The 21652-nt window shown below is 34.0% G+C and overlaps 1 protein-coding gene across 3 annotated transcripts in view; it reads right to left on the bottom strand.

The window, feature by feature from the left end:
- Window positions 1–722: 722 nt before the first annotated feature.
- The window catches only part of LOC127961763 (rap1 GTPase-GDP dissociation stimulator 1-like), a 36192-nt gene continuing 15262 nt past the window's right edge, over window positions 723–21652 (bottom strand). For all 3 annotated transcript variants that reach the window (XM_052561008.1, XM_052561007.1, XM_052561009.1), the window contains 10 exons: window positions 16805–16933; window positions 16562–16687; window positions 11637–11780; window positions 11154–11285; window positions 9001–9135; window positions 8789–8914; window positions 5984–6123; window positions 5729–5855; window positions 4597–4725; window positions 723–3456 (listed from right to left, as the gene is read on the bottom strand). In XM_052561008.1, the coding sequence (XP_052416968.1) occupies window positions 3329–3456; window positions 4597–4725; window positions 5729–5855; window positions 5984–6123; window positions 8789–8914; window positions 9001–9135; window positions 11154–11285; window positions 11637–11780; window positions 16562–16687; window positions 16805–16933 (1316 nt within the window). In that variant the 3' untranslated portion in view covers window positions 723–3328. The remainder of the gene's footprint in view (window positions 3457–4596; window positions 4726–5728; window positions 5856–5983; window positions 6124–8788; window positions 8915–9000; window positions 9136–11153; window positions 11286–11636; window positions 11781–16561; window positions 16688–16804; window positions 16934–21652) is intronic.

Raw genomic sequence — 21652 nt, 5'->3', positions numbered from 1 at the left:
CAAAAGTCAATTTCATCTGATTATGAATATGGCTTTTTGTCAATTTTGACTTAAGATCTCATAATTGTTACTTTTTATCTATGTCAATTTAAACTTGTTTTATAATAATGACCAAATTTTGAGTCCTCTTATAATTTCCACTCATTGTCTTAAATTTGACCGACATAATTTCAATGTTTTGCCATGATATAGTTTTGACTTGTCACAATATAGTTAAATTGATTCCATTATTATTATTATACAGTTATATTATCTATATTAACTGCAATTTAGTAGGCTCCCATGTCATAATTTTGATTTATAATTAACTTTTTTTGTTTCTCCCTCAGATGTGATATAAATGGACTTTCTAATTTTACTCTATGCGTGTTTATGCATGTATGTTTTTAATAATTTAAATCTACACAACAACAAAAAAAGTCCCTGCCATTTTATTAGAGCTGCTTTAGAATATTTCAACATCCTTTTTGACAATGATAGATTTTCTTAACCCCACAATGCATCACTAGTGATTCTTCTGATTCAATCCACTTTCTCAAATCATTTTATTCCCCACTTGACGTCGAAATGGAAAAGACGAATGAGGGAGTTTTTATTCAACCTAAAGATTTATGCAGTTGAATAAAAGTCCACTGCAGTGTGTCATTAATCTCAAGTCTTTCCCGTCAACATTCACGTAATAAAGCATTTCCACATTAAATAATATTAACTTTGACAACAAGTCAAGGTAGAATCCCAGAGCATAAATTTGTCACCAGCAATTGTTTTAATAAGTTTAAATCTTTGAAATGTACAGTTCAATGACATTTACAACTATTATTTCCGTTTATATTTGTACGGCTCTACTGTAGATAAACTGGATTGCCATGTGGATCCTCGAGGGTACAAACATGATAAATAAGAAATGTTCACAGTATCGGACATGCAAGGAGGTGCATGTTCAGAGGATACTGGAGAGGATGGAAAGAAGGACACATGCAAAAAAACTAAACAACACGTTCTCAAAAGAAACATTCACAATGATTGTTTGTCGTCTGAGACATTAGTATTATCATTATTATCCGGTTACCTTGCTCAGCGGTTTAACCTGTCCCAGCCCTTACATGTCTCAGTAATCTGCCATGATGTCTACTGTATGTGTGTGTGTGTGCTAATGGCGTACTGGCAGTCATGCTAGTTATTTCCTGACCAGGAATGTATGTTTAAAAGGCATAGTCCTCCCGAAATGGAAAAACATGTCATCATTCACTCATACTAATGTTGTTCCAAACCTGTATGCATTGCATGCATTTTCTCTGGAGCACAACAGAAGATACCTCGATAAACAACATTCCCATTGACTTCCATAGTATGGGCCAAAAACACAATGGACGTCAATGGGACACAAAACATCTTTAAAATACCTTCTACAGAATGTTGCCATTCCTTTCTTCACTTCTTGGGTCTATGCATTTCTTTCTTTGGTTTAAGGTCTGTTTAACTTTAATAGCACGAGTAAAAAGTACCGTGGAAGTCAATGGGACCAAAAAAGTTTAGTTACCAACATTCATCAAGATATCTTGTATTTGTATGTATCTATAGAAGGTTGGAATTCCTTTCTTCTGTGGAACACAAAATAAGATATTTCTCAGAATTTGTTAACCAAATGTTAAATGTTATGAAGATTATTTTGATTAATTTTGGTATCCAAACCGTTTCAGTCCCACTGACTTCCATAGTATAGACAAAAATACAATGGACACAAAACAGTCTGGTTACCAACATTCTTCAAAATATCACTTTTTGGGTCTTTTGAATTTCTTTCCTTGATTCTAGGTCCATTTAACTTTCATAGCACAGATAAAATGTACCATGCAAGTCCAACTGAATCAAAAAATATCTGGTTACCAACGTTCTCCCAAAATACCTTCTATAGGATGTAGCCATTTCTTTAGTTTGTGGAACAAATAAAAATATATTTCGAAGAATTTGGTTACCAAATAGTTTCAGGTTTCACTGACTATATAATACCATAGAAGTCAAGCCCCAAAAAATTCTGGTTACCAACATTCAAGTATCTTTTATGTACACTATATATGTTAAATGTATCTATTCAATGTTATTCATTTTTTCTGTGGAACACAAGATATTTTGCAGGATTTGGTAACCAAATAGTTTCATCCTTCAAAAAAGAAGGCTATTTTGAAGAATTTTGGTAACCAAACCATTTCGGTCCAACTGACCTCCACAGTACAGACAAAAATACTATGGAAGTCAATGGGACTTGAAAAAATTTGGATACTAAATTATTCAAGATACCTTCTACAGACAAAAGAAGGAACACAAAAGAAGATATTTTCAAGAATGTTGGTAACTAAATAGTTCCAAGTCCCATTGACTTCCACAGTATGGACAAAAATACTATAGAAGTCAACAAGACCCAAAACTGTTTGGCTACCATCATTCTTCAAGGACTTTTTGTGTGTGCTTACAAAAGAAAGCAAGCCATAGAGTTTTGGAACCACTTGAAGGTGAATAAATGATGAAAGAATTGTTTTATTTTTTTGGTGAACTATCCTTTTTAAGTTATTGATACTATAATGACGTCACTTGTTTTATTGAGGTCCTGAAATAATCAAACTCATGTTTCCAAGAGCATCACATACAACGACTGTAGTCCTCGGTATCAAGATATATGACTTCTTCACACATCCATATGACAATAATCACAGATTTTTGTAAATGCAACAGACTAATGATATGGAATTAGCTCTTTCCAGTAGATATGGATTATGGGTGGCACGAGTACCAGGAGGCAAAATATGAAAAAGTCCATGCGCTGGTCCAGAGGTGCCCTATACAGTACAAACACATTTCATCTCTACTCTTCTATGTAAATTAGTAAGCAGAAGGATAGGGGGCGTGGCATATCATATGGGCGTGACTTGAATAGCTGAACATCAACAAACTGGACAATTAAAAAAAAAAAAAAACATGCACAAGTTGGTGATTTTACATGTCATGAAAGCACAGCTGCGCTAATCCACTGCCAGCATGTTCTACTTTTATCTCGACTTTTATAGGTGAATTTCATATTGTTTTTTTTGTTTTTTTATCACAGCTATGGTCTTTTAAAAATATTTTGCTGTTCGGGTATGAATCTATTGCAGAAGGCAGTCTACAAAGTATGGCCGCCTTTGGGTAACACGTCTCTGCATGCACGGGGCAAACAGAGGGCTTTGAGAGTCTGTAGCAGGGAACGCGGAGGGGACAACAGCTTGGCACATGACAACGAGAGATAAGTGTGTGAGGGGAAGCAGGCAGGGAGGAGATGCTGTGGAAGAGTCCTTTAGCTCTGCGCCGTTAACCTTTGCTCTGTGAGAGAGGCCTGGTGCGCCACCGTCTTGTTCTCATGTGAGCGCAGACCGGACACCACGTCGATGAAGGCCAAGCTCTGCACTTCTTTATGCAGCGGCTCTGAGGTTGAGAAGAGGAAATGCACATATTCAAAGTGTAGTCAAACAGCATTCACAACTCATTTTACTTCAGTAAAGCCAAACATGATATTAAACTAGTAAATGATAAAGAGTTATTAAAATGTATAACATTATGAAGAAAACATAAACAAATCGGAATAAGGTAGTGATGAATCGTTCATTATAACACTAGGAATGTGCGTTATGAACGTAAATGGTTTTCAAAATTCTCATCATCTAAAAATGGTCAAGGATCAGTTTTCACATCGTTAGCACGCTTATGATTAATGAAAAAGAAAGCAATGAATTAAAATGAAATTTTGAAGCAGAAAACATAATCCAGTAATCTTAATTGTATTGCTTTATTTACAGCTTAATGCGTGTATTGCATTTTTTAACCTTGTAATTTTTAGATATGTAACACTGGTGGATGAAGGACAGCTTGTTATATGATGCATGCACTAGTCACTTTGTGCAGCATTGGTCTGCTCACTACCTCATTCGGCATGGAACTGACGTCATTCCACTACCTCATCAGTCAGTTAAATAAAATAACTGCTCTTGGTCACTTGTCACTTTAATCAGACTTAATAAGATATTTTTAATAAGTGATTTGCACTAAAAATCTTTTATCTGCACTGTTGTTCACTTCATTGATTTGCACTATATCTGTAATTTGCCTTGCGCTGCTTTATTTAACTTTATTTTTAATTTTATTATATGCCTTTTTTTTTACATTCCCTTATTGTATAGTTGTATCTACATTTTATATTTCATCTAGATTTTTTAGGCTTTAATGTTAATGTTATCTGTATGCACCGGGGTCTGAGAGTAACGCAATTTCGAATCTCTGTATGTATGTTCTGTACATGTGGAAATTGACAATAAAGCAGACTTGAACATGAACGTGTAAAATATAACAAGTTTCTTGGTTTTTAAGATTTTTAATTGACTTTAATTTATTTTAGATAATTGCTAAAACAATTTCCATTTTTTTGTTTGATATTTTCATTTCATATTTATATTTTATGTCAGTCAATGATAATGATTAGTTTCAGTTTGAGTTAACAATAACAACACTGGTATAGAAAGCAGACGTGTGAATGCGTTGAATCATTTGTTTGTGAATCTCCTGGCTCACCTGATCCCATGATGGAGCAGATGAGGATCATGGAGTTGTATTTGATCTCCGGTGCACTGTGTTCATCTGTCAGTAGTCTGTGTAGAACCTGCACCAGATTAGCAGCGACAAAGTCCTTCTCTGCACAGTCTGAAATCAAATCCATGATGTGACTCAGTTAAAAGTCCGGAATAACTCAAACAAATGCACTTCTTCGGCATTTCTCCTCTTCTCTAACTTGTTTCCTAATCTAGTGTGTAGTCTGAATATTGTTGGCTCTTTGATGAATTGGTTGTGTTTCTCTTTTGCCAGATGTTTTGGAAAAAACATCTGCTAAATGCAGGGTAAATTAGGACTCTTTGTGCCATTCATAACAAAGACAAAAGTGAACTAGTTTACATTTATGCATTTAGCAGATGCTTTTATCCAAAGCGACTTACTGTGCATTTAGGCTACAGTATTCTTTTTTTTTTTTTTTTTTATTATGTGTGTTTCCCTGGGAATCGAACCCACAACCTTTAGCACTGCTAACGCAATGCTCTACCACTGAGCCACAGGAACTACTTTACAAGGGCTGTTACTGTTAAACGGACAGTTCACCCAAAAAAGAAGGTTCTGTCATAATAGAAGAAAAAAAAACTATGGAACTCAATGACAACCATCAACTGTTTGATTACCAGCAGACTTTAAAATATCTTTTTTATGTTCAGCATAAGAAAGCAGCTCGTACAGGTTTGGAACGACAAGAGGGTGAGGAAATAATGACAGCACTTTCATTTTTGGGTGAACTATCCCTTTAACTAGAACTATAAAAAATGTTGATATGAAAAATATTCATATAAGTAATATATAAATATATATCACAATTAAATTACTAAACTTTTAAATGAACAAACTAAAATGAAAACTATATAAGCAACGCTAAAATGATCTTATATAAGTATATAAGATACTTTATGAAAAGTATACAAGTAACACCGATATCAGCCTGCTTAAAGACTTTCAGGTCTGTCATCATCTCAACAAAAATATATATATGCAGGGGTTAATTCAAGATAATTAGGGCATATCTTCCCAAGATATCATATCAATGGCAAAAAGTGCCACAGTTGACCTGAATTGACCCTAACATACAGTAGTATTTGGTTTTTACCCAGGTCTAGTGCCGCTATGAGACCCAAGGCCACCAGCGCTTCATTCTGCATGATCATGTGTTCGCTCGTCGCCATGATTACCAAGTGCTTGACACCTCCACCTTGTATGACTGTTCGGACCACATCCTATTCAGAAAGAAAAAAGCAGTCAGAAGCTTCTCGAGGACAGCTAAGTAACACCCTATGAAATCGGTTTTTAATGTTTGAAAAAAAAAATCTGCATCACAGAAATCATAGGGTCCTAAATGAGAGACCTTTGACTTGCTGTGTCGGATAAGAGCGGAGAGCAGGCGGTTGGACTCTCCCATCACTCCGGCGTGGTCTTTCGCTTCACACCACTCCACCAAACGCTCCACCAGTTTTGTGTTCGTCCCCAGCTGCTCTGCTGCGTCAGCTGCGACACACACACACACACACAGCGAAAAACATTAGCTACTGAACACAAACCACCATAGAATCCACCAAGAAACCACCAAGTAATCAGAAAAAAATTGGCTTAGTGCAATTACCAAATCGTAAAATCTGAGATTTAATTAAATAAATATATGGACAACATGTTTCAGAGCGAAGCATGGCACTGTGTTCATTAACACACAATATCACAAAGCGATGTTTTCAGTATCTCAAAATCCTTGAATTAAATGTATTTTTTCTGTTAATCTCCACAAAATTGGAATGAAAAGCGCTTATTTTTTATAAATTTGTTTAATTTTATTTCAACTAAAATAATTTAGTTTCATATTTTAGACTTAAAATTTAAATAGCAAACACAATTTTTAATTGTGAAAGTTCACTTTCTACAAGAACTAGTTCAAAGTTCAATTCACAAATTTTAAAATGAACTAGTTCAGTTCATAGTTCAAACTACAAAATTTTGAACTAAGTTCACTAAGTTCACAGAATGAACTAGTTCATAGTTCTTTTTTTCTAAATTATTGCAACAGCCCATATAGAATCACAGACAGCAATTATTTTATCAGTTTTAACAATGAAGCTATGCGTCAGATTTCATCTTCATACCCAATTTGGAATCCTTATCCAACCAGGGTTTACATTAGCATTGAGGGGACAGCACTTCCCCCTTGTTGCTTTAATGCTTTGTCTCCCATTCTCACCGACCTTGTCATAAACATCATAAAATTATTTTAAATGATGATACGCCTTCTTGCTACATGCTGCTGTCGCCTCGATGCCTTTTTTTTTTCTTTTTTTTGATGACGCGTCATGCATGCGGCGGACGGCGGTGGGACTGGGTGCGACACTGGTGGTTGGTGTTGCCAGATTGGGTGTTTTTCCACTACATATTAAGACCCGTTTACGGTGTGTTTTAGCCTGGAAGGCTCTATAGAAATCTGGCACCCTATTGAACGAAGTTAACCTGCGAGAGCGTGCCATTCACAGACACCAGAATGAACGAGTTGACAGTAACATTCATCAGGCATTAATACAGCACGTTCAGTTCACGTTCGCCCAAAATATGAACGAGTTCATGAAATATCGTTCAAAGAACGCGTTCAGGCACAACACTGCCCCCATCTCTCATGGCACATTCCTCTTAAAGGCATTTTCTGGCGTTAAATGTAACATAATAAATCATGTCTGATAAAAACCATTGTTGTTCAATCACATGCTGTACACATATTTCAGTAGTTGTTTTTTGACACTCTGAGATGGGTTGAAATTATTTTCTGTGGTAATTGACAGACTGTCACTGATGCTGTCGATACAGTTCAAGTTGAATTCACCCAGGAATATTCATTTTAAACCCAAGCTGTCATTGAGAGCTAACACGGCTGGGCTGTTGCCAATGAAAGACAATGCAAATGGATCCTCCGCTCAACTTAATATCAGAGACTGACTGCTGTGTGGCAGCAGCTGAGACTGAGCCTGAGATCAAATCACACATGCTGTCTTTGACTCAGCTAAACAGCTGTAAAACATACAGGGACCTGTAAGCTAATCAACTTCAGTTAAATATCAATGGGATCAAGAACTGTGGCTTTTAGCTCATCTTTGTTTGTGGTCATCCGTATGCAAAATGTTAGCAGGCATACACATTTGAAGCTCCAATTAAATCAGTGTTATTTTAATCTTTCATTTAAATACTATATTAATGATTATGAATTAGCTTTTATTTTTATACTTTCAGTGGCCAGTTGAATTTTAGTTTAAGTTTTAGTAATTTTGTTATGTGTTTTTTGGTCATTTTGATTAGTATTAGTAAATAATAAAGTAATTATTACAAAAAAAAAAATAATAATATTAATACATTTAAAAAATAATATAATATTCATACTTGTTTAAAGGGCACCTATTATGCAAAATCCACTTTTACGGGGTGGAGACGGGATGAGAATATGCAGTTAATTTGCATTTAAAGTGATGCACTCCAAAACAGATATTTTTTAGGCACGCCCCCAAAAATGACATTTTCCAGCTGTTAGGTATTTTGGGCTGAAACTAGACCAATCGAAATTGTAATAGACCAAAAGCAATAAATATAAGTATATAGAAGTAATTAATATAAAAATAATACAAAATGTAAATAACATTAAATTAAAATTAAATTAATTTTTTTTTAAAAACATACACTACAATATCCATACTTGTTTAATGAAAATACACAAGTATGAATATTCATATTTGACAGAATTTTTTTATTTTTTTTTACAATTGAAAAATAAAATCTCTTTCAGAAAAAAAGGAGCAAAAAAAACTAATGATGCAACCTGCACTCGTGGGCGTGGCCAATTGTGTCCAATCACTTTCTCTTTAGAATGGTATTGTCCCACCCCCTAAAGAACTAAAGGGATTGCCTGTCCCAACTCACTGTTTCAAAAGGATATATGTTAACACATGAATTCATAATTAATAATCAATAATACTTAATAACAAAAACAATTTGGCATATTGTTTAAAATTATAGGAAATTTTATAATTTTAACAAATTTAGTTTGAGCATCACAACCAGTCAGCACAGCAACACCAGCTCAACCAATGGTATGATTCTGGGGTTAAACTATCTGTAGATAGTTGTTTTGTTTTCAGTTAATTCATACCCTGAGTGTCGATGAGCATCCGTAATGTTCCCAGAAGCTTGAACTGGACTGGAGGCATCTCAGATTTGAGGAACTTCAGCACTACATCCGACACACCAGCCAAGAGCATCTTAGATTTGTTGACCACTAGAGAAGAGAGAAGAAGATGGAGCAGATTTAGTTTTAAGACACTCCTGCAGAGGTGAGTGAAACATTCAATGGTTGAGACTGACCCGGGATGGCGAGGTTCCTCAGAGCGCTGAGGGCGGCGTGCTGCACCGTCACGTTCCCCTCTTCCACATGTCTGTCCAACAGCTCCAGAAGCTTCTGTACGATACCAGTGTCTACCATGTGGATGCAGTTCCCATCTGTACACAAAACGCACAGTATAGGGGTAACGTATTACAAGTAATTAGAGTTACGTAATCAGATTACTTTTTTCAAGAAATTAGTAAATAACACATTATTTTTGTAATTTACAGAAATGTTATTTTTCAAATAAGTAACACCAGTTACTTTGTCTTCTCATTTGTTGATGGACAGCGCCCCTGTCCCCATGTTGAAAGAAATCAAGTGTGCCGTGTAAACATGACGCTTACTGTAACTCAATGTGAACATGCATTTACTAATCTCACTTGGAGAAAAAAACGGATTTAGTATTCCTTAAAATTAATTAAAAGAGTGAAATGCAAACTCATTAATTAAATATGCTAAAAAGCAAACATATCCTTTATGTATTTAATCCCTATTTTATTAACCAATGTCTTCGCAGTTGACCTTTGATGATCCAATTTATCCATATGAATGAGCAAAAATGATTTTAGATAAACAAAGTTGTGCTCATAATTTTGCATACCCCTTGCAGAATGTGCAAAATGATGATAATTAAGAGGGATAATGAAAATTGCATGTTATTTTTATTAAGTACGGTCATGAATAAGCGATTCCACATAACAAATGTTTACATATACTACACGAAACAAATACTGTATGTCGTTTCCTGGATGATCTACGACTGTTTTTATATTTTGTTATAAGTCTTCATGAATCCGTTGTTGGTCCTGAGCAACCGCCTGCTGTTCTTCAGAAAAATCCCCCCGCTCCTTCACATTCTGTGGTTTTCAAGCATCTTCTGCATATTTGAACCCTTTACAACAGTGAATGTATGATTTTGAGATCCATCTTTTAACACTAAGAGCAACTGAGGGGCTTATGCATAACTATTACAAAAGGTGAAAACATTCACTGACGCTCAAGAAGGCAACACAATGCATTAAGAGCAGGGGGGTGTAAACTTTTGAACAGGATGGTGATATGTAAATTTCTCTTATTTTATTTAACAATCATATTTTTTTCCATTTAGTACTGGACTTCAGAAGCTACATAAATACTTACATGTTTCTCAGAAGACAAAATAATTTAAATTTTCCCTGATCATCCATTTTAAAAAGTTTACATCCCCCTGACTCTAGATTCATTGTGTGGCCTTCTTAAACACCAGTACAGTACAGTAAGGTTTTCACCTTTTGTAATAGTAATGCATAAGTCCCTCAGTTGTCAGTTATAATTAAAAGATGGTTCTTTTAATCATACATTCACTGTTGAAAAGGGTTCAAACATGCAGAAGATGCTGGAAAACCAAAGAATGTGCCTTGAGTTTGGGTATTTTTTTCTTTAGGAACTGCCCAGGACCAGCAAGGGACTCATGAAGACTTATGACAAAATTTAAAAACAGTTGTAGATCATCCAGGAAATAACACATAGTGTTAAGATTCAAGGGTGTGTACACTTTTGAATGGGCTCATTTTTATCAATTCAGTTTTTTTTTTGTCTTGTGGAGTATATGTAAACATTTGTTATGTGAAATAGCATATTCAGGACAGTACTAAATAAAAAAATAACATACAATATTCACGATCCCAATTATTTTGTTTCAATTATTACAATTTTGCAAATTCTGCAAGGGGTACGTTAACTTATAAACACACACAACCATAACATTTGTGATTCATTCTTTAAATTTTTTTATTGCTGAAATGTGTCGATTGTTCTTCTCATGCCTCTTATTTCTCCACATCTGAAAGGTTTGTTTGAGCTGTGCCCTCTACTGTACACATGCTATTTTACATTTCATCCAGCCTGAGGCTTATTCATTTCAAGTTTGGTAGGATATTTGCCACCAAATATATTTTCCATGAAATATGACTTTTTTTATATTAAAAACAAACAAGCAAGCTCAGCCCAGATGAGAAAAAGTAATGCAAAACAAACTCAATGCATTACTTTCTATTAAAAGTATCCAAGTAATGCAATTGGTTACTTTCTAGGCAGTAACGTAATGCATTATTTTTAAAAGTAGCCTTCCCTAACACCGCCGAAGTCTCACCATTGCGGGCAAAGTTGGCGATGGCGAGCGCTCCTGCTAGCTGGAGCTGGTGGTTGTTGGAGGGCACCCATGAAAGGACCCTCTGAAACACGCTGCCTTTACCCCCCTCAAACAGCTTCTGCATCGACTCGTCTACAGGAAAACACATCACACACGAATACATTTTAATATGACAGAACGATGCAAATTACAAAGCCTTTTAAGGCCATTCACACTAAGAGCGATAACTATTGCCATCCAAATCAACAGATGATAACAATCTGATAATTATAAACACATGCTGCAGTTTTGTCATCTACTGCTTTAAATGCTTGAGCTCTTTTAAGGGTGGATCCTGACTGGCTGTTAATGATTTTACCATTCATCAAGATATCAATGAACCAGCAAGGCAGGTTTTGTCTGTTTGACATAATTTTGCATGCACCAGTGTTTGTTCTTTCAATGCTTTTATTTAAAGCTAATCTCAGAGATTTGGTCCTGTACCTCCCAACAGCAGAAGGACCATGAGGTCTGAAGATGTCTTGAGCTGAGCCACGTCCTCGTCCCTATCGCTGTCCACCGTCTGAGCCACCACCTCCAGCAGACACTCCACCAGACCAGCATCCACCAGCTGAAGCTTGATCACATCTGACACAGAGACACAGATACTATAATACCTGAAGCTTCACGGCACACCTTCACTCACACGTTCACAGCGAACTGAATGAAGTGATAACTATTGGTCTTCACAATTCTTTTGAACTATAATCTGGGTAAAATTTTTAACTTTTTTGGTGTATTGTTTTATTTTATTTAAATGTTCAGTTATTTGTGTTACTAAAAAGTTATACCCCTGTTATTCTGTTTTCAGCACTTCTAATTTTTAAATATCGAGTTGGATTGCAGTAAAATGAAGTAGAAAAATGTATAGCAGCATTTATTTCAGTACTAATAATTTGCACTTTTTGGCATTTGCAAATGGATTCTTGTATCAATTTTAAAGTCTAAAAACAACCTTGTAAAAGTATAATCTTTAAAGTTTTCAGTGTTTTCATCAATTTAAAACACAATATTTTGTTTAAAAAATTGTTTGATTACAGCCATTGTGAGTACATCTGATCTCATTTGCCATCATTTAATTATATTAGTTATACCTCAGCATTACATTAGTCTAACAACAGCCTTTTCTATAGAAAATCTTTTACTGTTAAATAATATAATATAATATATAAAAATATATTAAATGATATTTATACATCAGAATTGCATTAGTCTAACAACAGTTAGACTGTCTATGCATAAGATATAGCCAGTTGTCTGTTTTTCTAAAGACATTTGTTTTTGTACACGAACATACATACATATATATACATATACATTATATATAAATATATATATATATATATGTATAATGCGTTGCATTATTCTAATGCATTCTTTATGAATAAAATCAATAAGATATAAGGTTGTTTGATTTCGGCAATCATTATACAAAATATGTCAGACCATAAATCTGGTGATGTTTAAATGCTTGTTTTCCCCTTCAAATGCATAACAGAATTACAAGAATTACATAATTCTCTGACCCAAAAAGACTAAACCAGACAAGTGATGCAACAAACGATACAGCATGAAACAATTTCTAAGATATAAACAAATGCAATTCGTACAATTCCAAAAAAAATGCCAGATAACAATCCAAACAGGCAGATATTGATGATTCATACAGTGTCAGCAAATGACACAACAACCCAGAGGGAAAACCCTGCACGGACGGATGTCTGAGGTCAGACTGCTGCAGACATATGGCCGTCTCACTACGCATTCGGCTGGTTATGAAACGCCTGCAGTGTTCACCCTCTCCCCTCTATATCCCTCACACACACACACACACACACACACACGCGCTCTTCCTGCGCTCCTCGTGACTGGCAGAGCTTCGCCTGTAGTGCTGTGGAGTGGATCTAAGTAGGCCGTTGTCTTGGAGACTGGCAGTATGGGATGGCGGCGCTGTGCGCTGAATGCTAACAACCAAAGCGGCGCTTTCACACATGCTCACGGCTTTCCATCTCCCACGTCTGCTCTCGCTCTCCCGCTGCTTTTATCAAAACATACAGGAATTCTTACACTTCAACCGTTTTATACATTTCATATGACTTTTCACTCATACAGTACAAGTGAAATAATCTGAACACAGAATAAAATCAAATACTGGTGGAAAATTAACCCAAAATAAGACACAAAAAAATTACACACACACAAAAAAAATGTTTTAAGACATGTATTTAATCAGGGTTATTATTATGGTTTACGAAAACCATTAAAAAAATGGTTTTTGAAACTAACATTAACTGAAATAAAATATAATATTATAAAATTTTGTTTATCTTGATTTACTAAAGTTGAAATATATATATATAAATCGCGATTAATCGCTTCATAATATAAAGTTATTCTTCAGATAATATTTGAGTGTATACTGTGTACATTCATTATGTCTATATAAATACAAACATATGCATGTATATATTTAAGAAAAATATGTTTATATATTAAATATATTTATATATAATATAAAATATTAGAATATGGATATAAACAGGTAAATATGAAAAAAATATATATACTGTATGAGGGTGTACTTATATATCCATAATAAATATACACAGTATACGTACATATATAATATAAACCGAAACTTTTACTTTGAATGCAATTAATCGCGATTAATCGTTTGAGAGCAATAATATATATATATATATATATATATATATATATATATATATATATACACACACACACAAACACACACACACGCACAAATTTAAAAACAAAACAATAACTAATATTTGTATCTTTTAAAAAACATTTAAAATAGAAAATTAGCAGAACCAGTTTTATTGTAGTTAACTAGAACTAAATTAAAATAAATAAAATGTACCTTGATGTACTAAAAATAAAACACAAATATAAAAAATTACAGTAAACAAAAATAATCTATCTATCTATCTATCTATCTAGAAAATAGATGTTTAGGATGTTTTGTTGACAAAAACAAACACTTCTTTATACACAGAACAAATAACACCATATTATCTGTTTCCCTTCAATACACACTTCAACATTCGAGTTTCAGCACCATCCCAGCACACACTCGCTGTCTTTCACACACAGCTTTCTTCCAGGTGCACATTTCAAATCCTCAGACGCGCTCGCAGACACACAGACCCCTAGAGTCCTATTCTGAGGAGACCGTGGTGCTGGCGACGGCAGTGATGACACTTATTATCCAAACAGAGAAGAAGCCGAGAAATCTCACGCATCTGCCTAATAGTAGCTTTCTCTCCCACGACTCAACCGCAGGTTTTGCACTGCGAGAGATGTCGGTCTCTATGGCTCGGCCGGTTTTGATGTTCCAGCTTACATGGAAACTGGAACATTTTTAAGAATAATATTTTAAGCGTAAACTCTTGTTGGCTCATGCTCAAGCTTTCAGAGTCCAAACACAGCTGCAAACGCACGCATTCGTTCCATAAAGTGTCTTGTTTCTAACCACAACAGGTGTCAGAGTTGGACTCTCTATAGAAGCAGCACAACACGCTCCGTCCCTGGGTCAGTGGGTCTGAGGAGAGCTGCCTGCTCAACAACTGCAGACCCTCAGCTCATGCTGAAAGCAGAAGCAGCACGACTAACTGATGCATTCTGGAAATAACAGAACAGAAATACATCAACTGTGAATTAACAAAACACTCGTGGTCATTTAAAACGCAAAGATAAAAAAAAAAAAAACTCCTTACAAACACGTACCAAGATACAGTGACAGTTATTGCTATGGTACTTTATGTATACCATATTGATATATCTTACCAATAATAAGGTTCTCCACAATACTTACAGGTTCATTTTGAGCATATCGGCACTGGCCTTTTTTTATTTATTTTTTATAATTAATTTCAAAGACTTACAATAAATACAAAAGTATATTAAAATGTATAATTTTATACTGTAATTTCTTCTATCTACAGCCTTGTTTATGGATCTTTTTTTTTTTTTCAAAAGTGTGAATTAATTGAATAAAAAACAAATATATATATGTGTGTGTGTGTGTGTGTGTGTGTGTGTGTGTGTGTGTGTGTGTATATATATATATATATATATATATATATATATATATATATATATATACTGCTTTATTTAAGCTATTTTATGTAAATCTTGCAAATCAATATGTGATTGGTGTGGGAACAATGTTTTGATTTTGTACTCAAAAACAAAACAAGAGACACTCATTAGAAAGGTTTATTGATTGATTGATTGATTGAATGGAATGTTTTTTTTATTTTTTTTATTGAAAATAAATAATAAGAATTGTTTTAGGTGAACCAGGTTTATTATAGTTAACTGAAAGCCACAAAAACATTGTTGTACTTCAAATAGAATAAGAAAAAATTGGTCTATTTGAGCTAGATGCCCAAGCAACATTTCTCATTAGTTTATTTGTCTTGGGTTTAACTTGTAAGTATGTGTAAGTATGTGTGTGTGTGTATGTATATGTATATTTATATACACACACACACACACTCAATGAAAATACTATAGTAATTATAATTATGGTATATTAATTAGCCAAAATAAAATATATGTTAAATTTAAAATGCAGTCCAGCAATAATTCCAGTCAGAATAATCAAATATTTATTTGCATGTCGAGCATTTACAGTAGGCTTTTATTTACAAAAGTATTCAGAATGTTAAGTAAAGAGACTGAAATGAAGGGAAAAATGGATATAAATGAATATAAAAATATAACCAATACTAATTGGATAACAATAATAATAATAATAGGCTAATATACAAATATTATGAGGAAAGATGATTAGTTAATGGACTTACAAGACTGTAGGATGGATAAAAATGCAACTTATGATTAAATGATTAAAATTATGCACTTTATGTAACATTTACTCATTATAAACTTCATTTAAATGCTGACTTTCGCACATAATAAAGTATATGCCTATGGTTGATATAATGATTTAATAATTAAATATTATCTATAATAAATAGTATAATAATTTCTTAATTCAAAATAAAATATGACTGAATCCGCCTCTGATAATCCCGAGTTGCATGGTTTGTTTACGCATTAAACTCATGGCAACAAGAAAAATAGTTCCCTCAACATGGCATCTCGAGGCCATGGCATAATTTCACGTTTACACAAGTTATTATGTCGTGGCCATGACAAAACTAAGTGAACCGACCATTGTCTCTTAGGGGCACCATAATATATATAACACCACTGACAACAAAAAAAAACATGACTTAACGTGGTATCATGCTAAAGAAGAAGTAATGTACTTATTGTGTTTCCCCAAAAGACACTATACGGACTGGTTCATGTTCAATCATTATCACTGCGATTCTCACCGTTCTCAGCCAGTGGTGCCAACACCTCGAAGATCATCTCCTTCTTCTCGTGCTCCACCTGCTTACGGAAGAGGCGAACCAGCTCCTCTGCAATGTTAGTAGAGGCGAACTGCTCCTTACTGGACTCTGTTTGAGGATCAGACAAAAGAGACGTGCAAGATTTATCCAACATGTTCTGATGTATTGTAATATATGAAAATGTATGTAGTAAGGCAGTGTGACTGATTCGAATCAGTAACTCACCCAGCTCTGCCAAGTTGCCAAAGGCAATGAGGCACATCTCAGTGAGGGCAGTGTTTTGAGAATGAACTCCCAGCAGTCTGACCAGTGTTGGGATCACACCCATGATGATCAGCTGAGCCTGCAGTGAGTCTAGACAGGAAACAGCAAACAGGACACGCTCTTTATTCTGGTGCATGCACAGCTTTTTCTGACAACACAGATAATACAGTATATTAGTCATTCTCATTAACGGTTAAATAATAAATATCCATAATTCTTCTGGTAATTACATTGCAATAAATTGAGCTTATCCAAACAATTTTTATTTTCATTACAGATATTTATATCAAATGCCACACAATGAAAAAATTATCCGCTATCACTTTCATCAAAAGTAAGTTTGTATCAGTGTTGTTATCGATAACTACAAGTGGAACTAAAACTATTAAACATAATTTTTGATTAAAAAAAAAAAAACTACAACAAAATGAAAACCCTTAAACATAAATGAGAAATTAACAGAAATTATGAATTAATAGAAACAGTTAAATAGAAATGGATAGGAAATAACAGAAATAAATTCATAGAAATGAATAGGAATTAATAGAAATACATATTTTATATTACTTGTACTATTTTATTTTTTAATGACTCATTTAAGTTTTTTTTTTTATGTACATGGTTCCATTTCTTCCGCAAAACTTCTCAAACTAAATTATGTTAAAAGTAATCAAAAAATAATCACTTGTTATGAATCAACATCATTTATATCCTGAAATGTTTGAGAACAGGCTAGAGGCTGAAAGAGCTCATTTACCAGCTCAAATGCAGCCACATTATATAATGCTCTGAGATTTCATTTTTGTAAAGTGCTTTGCTGAGACTAGCACAGAAAATATAGTCTTGACCTGAAAATGTGAAAGATAAATCATGACCACAGTGGAACAAAGGACTGCTTAGCCATCACATTTCATGTACATACACGGGTCCTTCACCACTGAAAATACTTGTTTTCCAGTAGAAATATCCAAATGTCTTTAGAACAGAAATCTACCTGAGAATTAATTTTGAATCAAATTTTTATATATTTAATAGAGAATATCTTGTTGGTAATTTTGGACATACATACAACACATACATTACCAGGGCCGATATATCTGAAATGATTAGCATCATTCTTTTCTACTGGGCTGATATTTTGACTTATTTTTAGTGGTTTACAAATACATAACCAATTCATCAACTGTTATTTGAAATTTGTTATATTGTAAATAGCAATAGAAAAATAAATAAATCAATATCAGCTCTCAACTACTTATTGTTATATTGCCTTTATATCAACCACTGGTCATCCTGCTCTCCAAGATATCGGTACAGACCATTTAAAAAAAAAAAAAAAAAAATACTGGTTGACAACTACTTATTTTAATATCAGCTTTAGAAAAGCCATTGGTCACACTGCTTTCTAAGATATTGTTTCGGTGATAAAAAAAATATTGGTTGACAACTAATTATAATATCGACTTATTTCACTCATTGGTCACCCTGCTCTCCAAGATATCGGTATCAGCTATATAAAAATTAAACAAACACATATCGATTGACAACTATTTATTTTAATATCGGCTTAATTTTGCTCATAGGTCACCCTGCTCTCTTAAGATATTGGTTTTAGAAGAAAAAAAAAACAATATCGGTTGTTGACTACTTGTTTTAATATCGGCTTTATATCACTCATTGGTCACCCTACTCTCCAAGACATCAGTATCAGCTTTAAAAATAAATAAATACATATTGGTTGACAACTATTTATTATAATATTGACTTATTTCACTCATTGGTAACCCTGCTCTCAAAGATATCGGTATCAGCTATATAAAAACCAAATAAACACATATTGGTTGCCAACTACTTATTTTAATATCGGCTTTATTTCGTTCATTGGTCACCCTTCTCTCTTCAAATATTGGAATCAGGAATAATAATAAAAAAATCATTATCGGTTTACAACTACTTATTTTAATATTGGCTTTATATCGTCCATTGGTCACCCTGCTTTCTAAGATATCGGTATTGGCCCTAAAAAAATCAATATCGGTTGACAATTACTTATTATAATATTGGCTTTATATCACCCATTGTCACTCTGCTCTCTAAGATACAGCTATAAGCCATTAAAAAAATCAATACTAGTCAACCACTGCTTATTTTAATCTTAAAGCTCACTAAATGTATCATTTTAGGTCTCGTTTATGTTTACTAACAGTCAAAGTTTGCACAGCTGCACAAGTAAGCCCTTAAATACCCAGTGAAAAGATGTTTCAGTTTGTCTAGAAATGTCTCGATGAGACACCAAGATGTGGGCGGCACCGGCACACATCTGGTGCCATCAATTTGTCAGGAAGCAGCTCAGTAAATTCAATGAAGCAAAGAGGAGATGGCAGATGAGACAACAGAGAGCTGTGTTAAAGAAGACGGCCCAGGCAGAGGAAAACATCCACAGTTAAACAGGAGAAAAAGTTATTGAGTATGAAAGACCATGGAAGCAAAGTTTGGTACAAAGAATTGTAGCACATAACCTTTGAAAAAATTATGCAACAGAAGTCAAATTTAATAAACAGTTGACAGCCCAAAATGATTCCTCCCTACTACATAATTGCTTGTTATTTGCTTTATCGACCACAGAAGCTTTGTTTGCTGGTTTGAGAGCAAGAGGAACATTTGAGCAACAGCTATTGGCTAAATGTACCACCTAAGAAAACGCAACATAACAAGCCTTGGCAGAACTGGACATTAGCCAGACATCATTGAGGAACTCCTGCCAGTAATCGAAGCCCAAATCACGTCAAGGAAATGTCAACCGGGGACCTGCAGATCTCACTGATGGAGAATGAGTCAGGTTTCCTAAAAGAACTGTGAAGTATTGCATCTCATTTAAAGCTCATATAAGATTGAAATGCTTTAAGTACTTTACTTTTTTAAATCTAGATTTTACCAAATAACTGAATAATGAGTAACTTTACTCTTTATAATATAAATAACACAAACACATGCATTTAAAAGAATAATTCAATCCCTGGATGCTGAGTGGCCAATATTGCCTCTCAGGCATGCTAAAAAAAACGATATACTAACAGATATGAAGCAACAACATTCAACAAGTACATAAATATGCCGTGTTTATTAAGTGTTGGGTTAAAAAAGCACTCTAAAATTCTGCTAATAGTATTTAATATAAACTTTAACTATAATACATTTTCATTTTATTGCAAGTAGCATAACATTCAGTTCACACTTACGTATATCCTTTTAAAGAATATTATTTCTGTAATAGTTAAGATAAACTGTAATAGTTTAATGATAAAGTGTGCTGCTTCTTCACAAAGGAATGAATCATCACTGAGAGACTTGGTTCAGTAAGTATTTTGGTTGCCAAAATATATATATATCATATATATAAGATCTGACCAGTCAAGTACAGTGAATGATGTACATACTGTAAAACCTCCCCAAGTGATAAGCTTATGTGATTAGATGAGTCATTTATATGGTGACTTAGTAAACATGATGACAGACTTTAAGTTAAAACAGATACGCAATGCAAGGAAAAGCAATCTGTTACATTGCACAACATTTGAGAGAAAGAGAGATGAGGGAAAGAAAAGACTGGTTCAAAACATTGTGAGGGTGATATTCAGCATTAATAAATATCCCACTGGCTTTTTCTCCATTAAAATCATATCTCACCATTTATTTTCATCAGGAAACCAAAAAAAAAACTAAAATGCCTGACCTAAATTTGTTGATTTGCACTAGCCTCTGGAAGCGAGGTGTAATAGATCGAAAAAAGCTATTATCATTTCAAGCCTTGCTGGCAAACCGGGATGAGGGAAGCAGAGCTTGGCCTGTCCATCAATTATTCAAGGACATAAAGTCACAAAGATGTACATTCACTGCCTGCATTCCCTTAAATATTAAACAATGCACTGCCCTGCTGAATAGCACAAGGCCAGAGCCTTATGTAACCTCCTGGGCATGCATGATACAGACACTGAAAGCTATAGGATCTTCCTGGGTAAACTATTCTTTTAAATGTGTCATTTTTTAAATGGTAAAAACCTAGTTTAATATGAACAGCCAATCAAAACGTTGCTCTGTTTGTTTAAGCAGTACAAACAAGAGATAATTAGTGGAAAGCTGTATGTTATCATTTCCATTAGTCTCGATGTCAGTTGCTCAGCTGGAGCATTCAGCTCTGGAAGTAGTAAACCTGCATGATAGACTGTTCAATTAAAGGGATTTATTTTTTAAGTCAATCCACAGTAAAATTACCTCAAGTCAGTGGAAGACTGAACAAAAAAAAAAGCGCACAGTGCCATGTTTTTTTTGTGCATTTTTTTTTGTGTCAAATACACTATTTTGAAAATAAAATAACAATATATATATTTTAAAAAAATGTTTTATTAAAAATATTTTATTAAATAATTTTAAATAAACATAAAAAAATTAATATGTTTTTAAATTAAAAATGTTTTATTAAATACTTCTAAATAAACATAAAAAAATTATCTTACATAATTTTTTTTAATTAATATGTAATGTAATTAATTATTATTAATTTTTTTGCTACTGCATGCAACAAAATGTAACTATATTTATTATACATTGTCATATTAAATAAAAAAGCAAGACAGTTGAATTCATAACATTACTAAACAGTAACACCATCTCCACCTGCAAAGGACAAGGAAGCTAATCACCACACAAAAGGAGCAGATTGTAGCCATTTGGTGAAAGACATTAGATTCAGAATACACAGAAGTTAAACAACACATAGGCTTTCTAAGAGTGGTCCCCTACAGATATTAC

This window comes from Carassius gibelio, chromosome B7 (assembly GCF_023724105.1).
Source record: "Carassius gibelio isolate Cgi1373 ecotype wild population from Czech Republic chromosome B7, carGib1.2-hapl.c, whole genome shotgun sequence".
In the NCBI taxonomy this organism is placed as follows: domain Eukaryota; kingdom Metazoa; phylum Chordata; class Actinopteri; order Cypriniformes; family Cyprinidae; genus Carassius; species Carassius gibelio.
This window is presented reverse-complemented; position numbering and strand designations above follow the sequence as displayed.